General features: G+C 43.9%; 1 protein-coding gene across 1 annotated transcript; it reads right to left on the minus strand.

Annotated features, from left to right (window-relative positions):
* Window positions 1-301: 301 nt before the first annotated feature.
* Window positions 302-857, minus strand: CC84DRAFT_1182180 (uncharacterized protein; the record flags this gene model as incomplete). The annotated part of the gene is made up of 2 exons (XM_018180612.1): window positions 302-610; window positions 834-857. Coding segments are annotated over 2 exons (333 nt in total), but the record flags the coding sequence as incomplete, so codon positions are not given.
* Between the last annotated feature and the right edge of the window lie 72 nt (window positions 858-929).

Consider the following 929-nt stretch of genomic DNA (forward strand, 5'->3'; position numbering starts at 1 on the left):
CTTGTACCTACACGTAGATACCGAACGCAGTATATTAATCTAGCCTACCTAGGCCTTAGACATCTTCTATATGTTATAAGGGGTTTCCACGTACCTAACCGTAGGTTCGGACCCTGCGGGTATTTAGTGATTCGAGCGTGAGGGATGGCGGTACCAAAGAGGTTGGGTGAATATCCTACACCGTATGATAGTACGATGCAACAAATATCAAGAGAAGGCTGATGGTTCGTATAAAGACGAGTGGCTTTAATTTAGATATGAAAGTAAGCTTTCGAAGTTGACTACGAAGAATAGGAAATGTTTAGAGAATGTCTGGGACTATATACCAATCGTCCCACCCTTCACGGTCTTCCGATTCCTCGTCGGGGTCCCGCCAAGCCATCGGGGTCCCGGGACCCATTGGGGTCCCTGGGACCTTGCTCGTATGCTGGACCTCGTCACGTGACCCTGGGGTCCCGCCAAGTCCTTCTTTCTGCGGGGCCCTGTCACGTGGTGTCGGGCTGCGTGAGCCCGAGCGAATGCTTACTGGCCTTGCCAGATCAGCATCACCTTTGTTCTCGTTGTTTCCTGCCGCTGTCCCGCGGTCTTCTTTAGTGATTGTAACACTATACTAAAAGGAATTATTTGCTGAAGCAGAAACGGTTATTAAAAGAATAAGAAAATAAATTATTAGTAGATTTAATGAGATTTATAGAGGAAATTAAGTATCTTAAAGGTTTAGAAAATCTAGGTTAGGATATTACGTAGTTGGAAAATAGTTTAATACTAGGTACTCTAGCCTTAGACTAGGGTTCCTATCCACCACCTATTAATCCTAAGGCTCCTAATCCTACTATGGAAGTTATAGCGTCCTCGTCCTAGGTATATTATAGTCTTTATTATTAGAGTGGTAATACTCTTAAGAAGAATTCCTGTATGCGTTACTAATA

This window comes from Paraphaeosphaeria sporulosa (genome assembly GCF_001642045.1).
Source record: "Paraphaeosphaeria sporulosa strain AP3s5-JAC2a unplaced genomic scaffold CC84scaffold_31, whole genome shotgun sequence".
Taxonomy (NCBI): domain Eukaryota; kingdom Fungi; phylum Ascomycota; class Dothideomycetes; order Pleosporales; family Didymosphaeriaceae; genus Paraphaeosphaeria; species Paraphaeosphaeria sporulosa.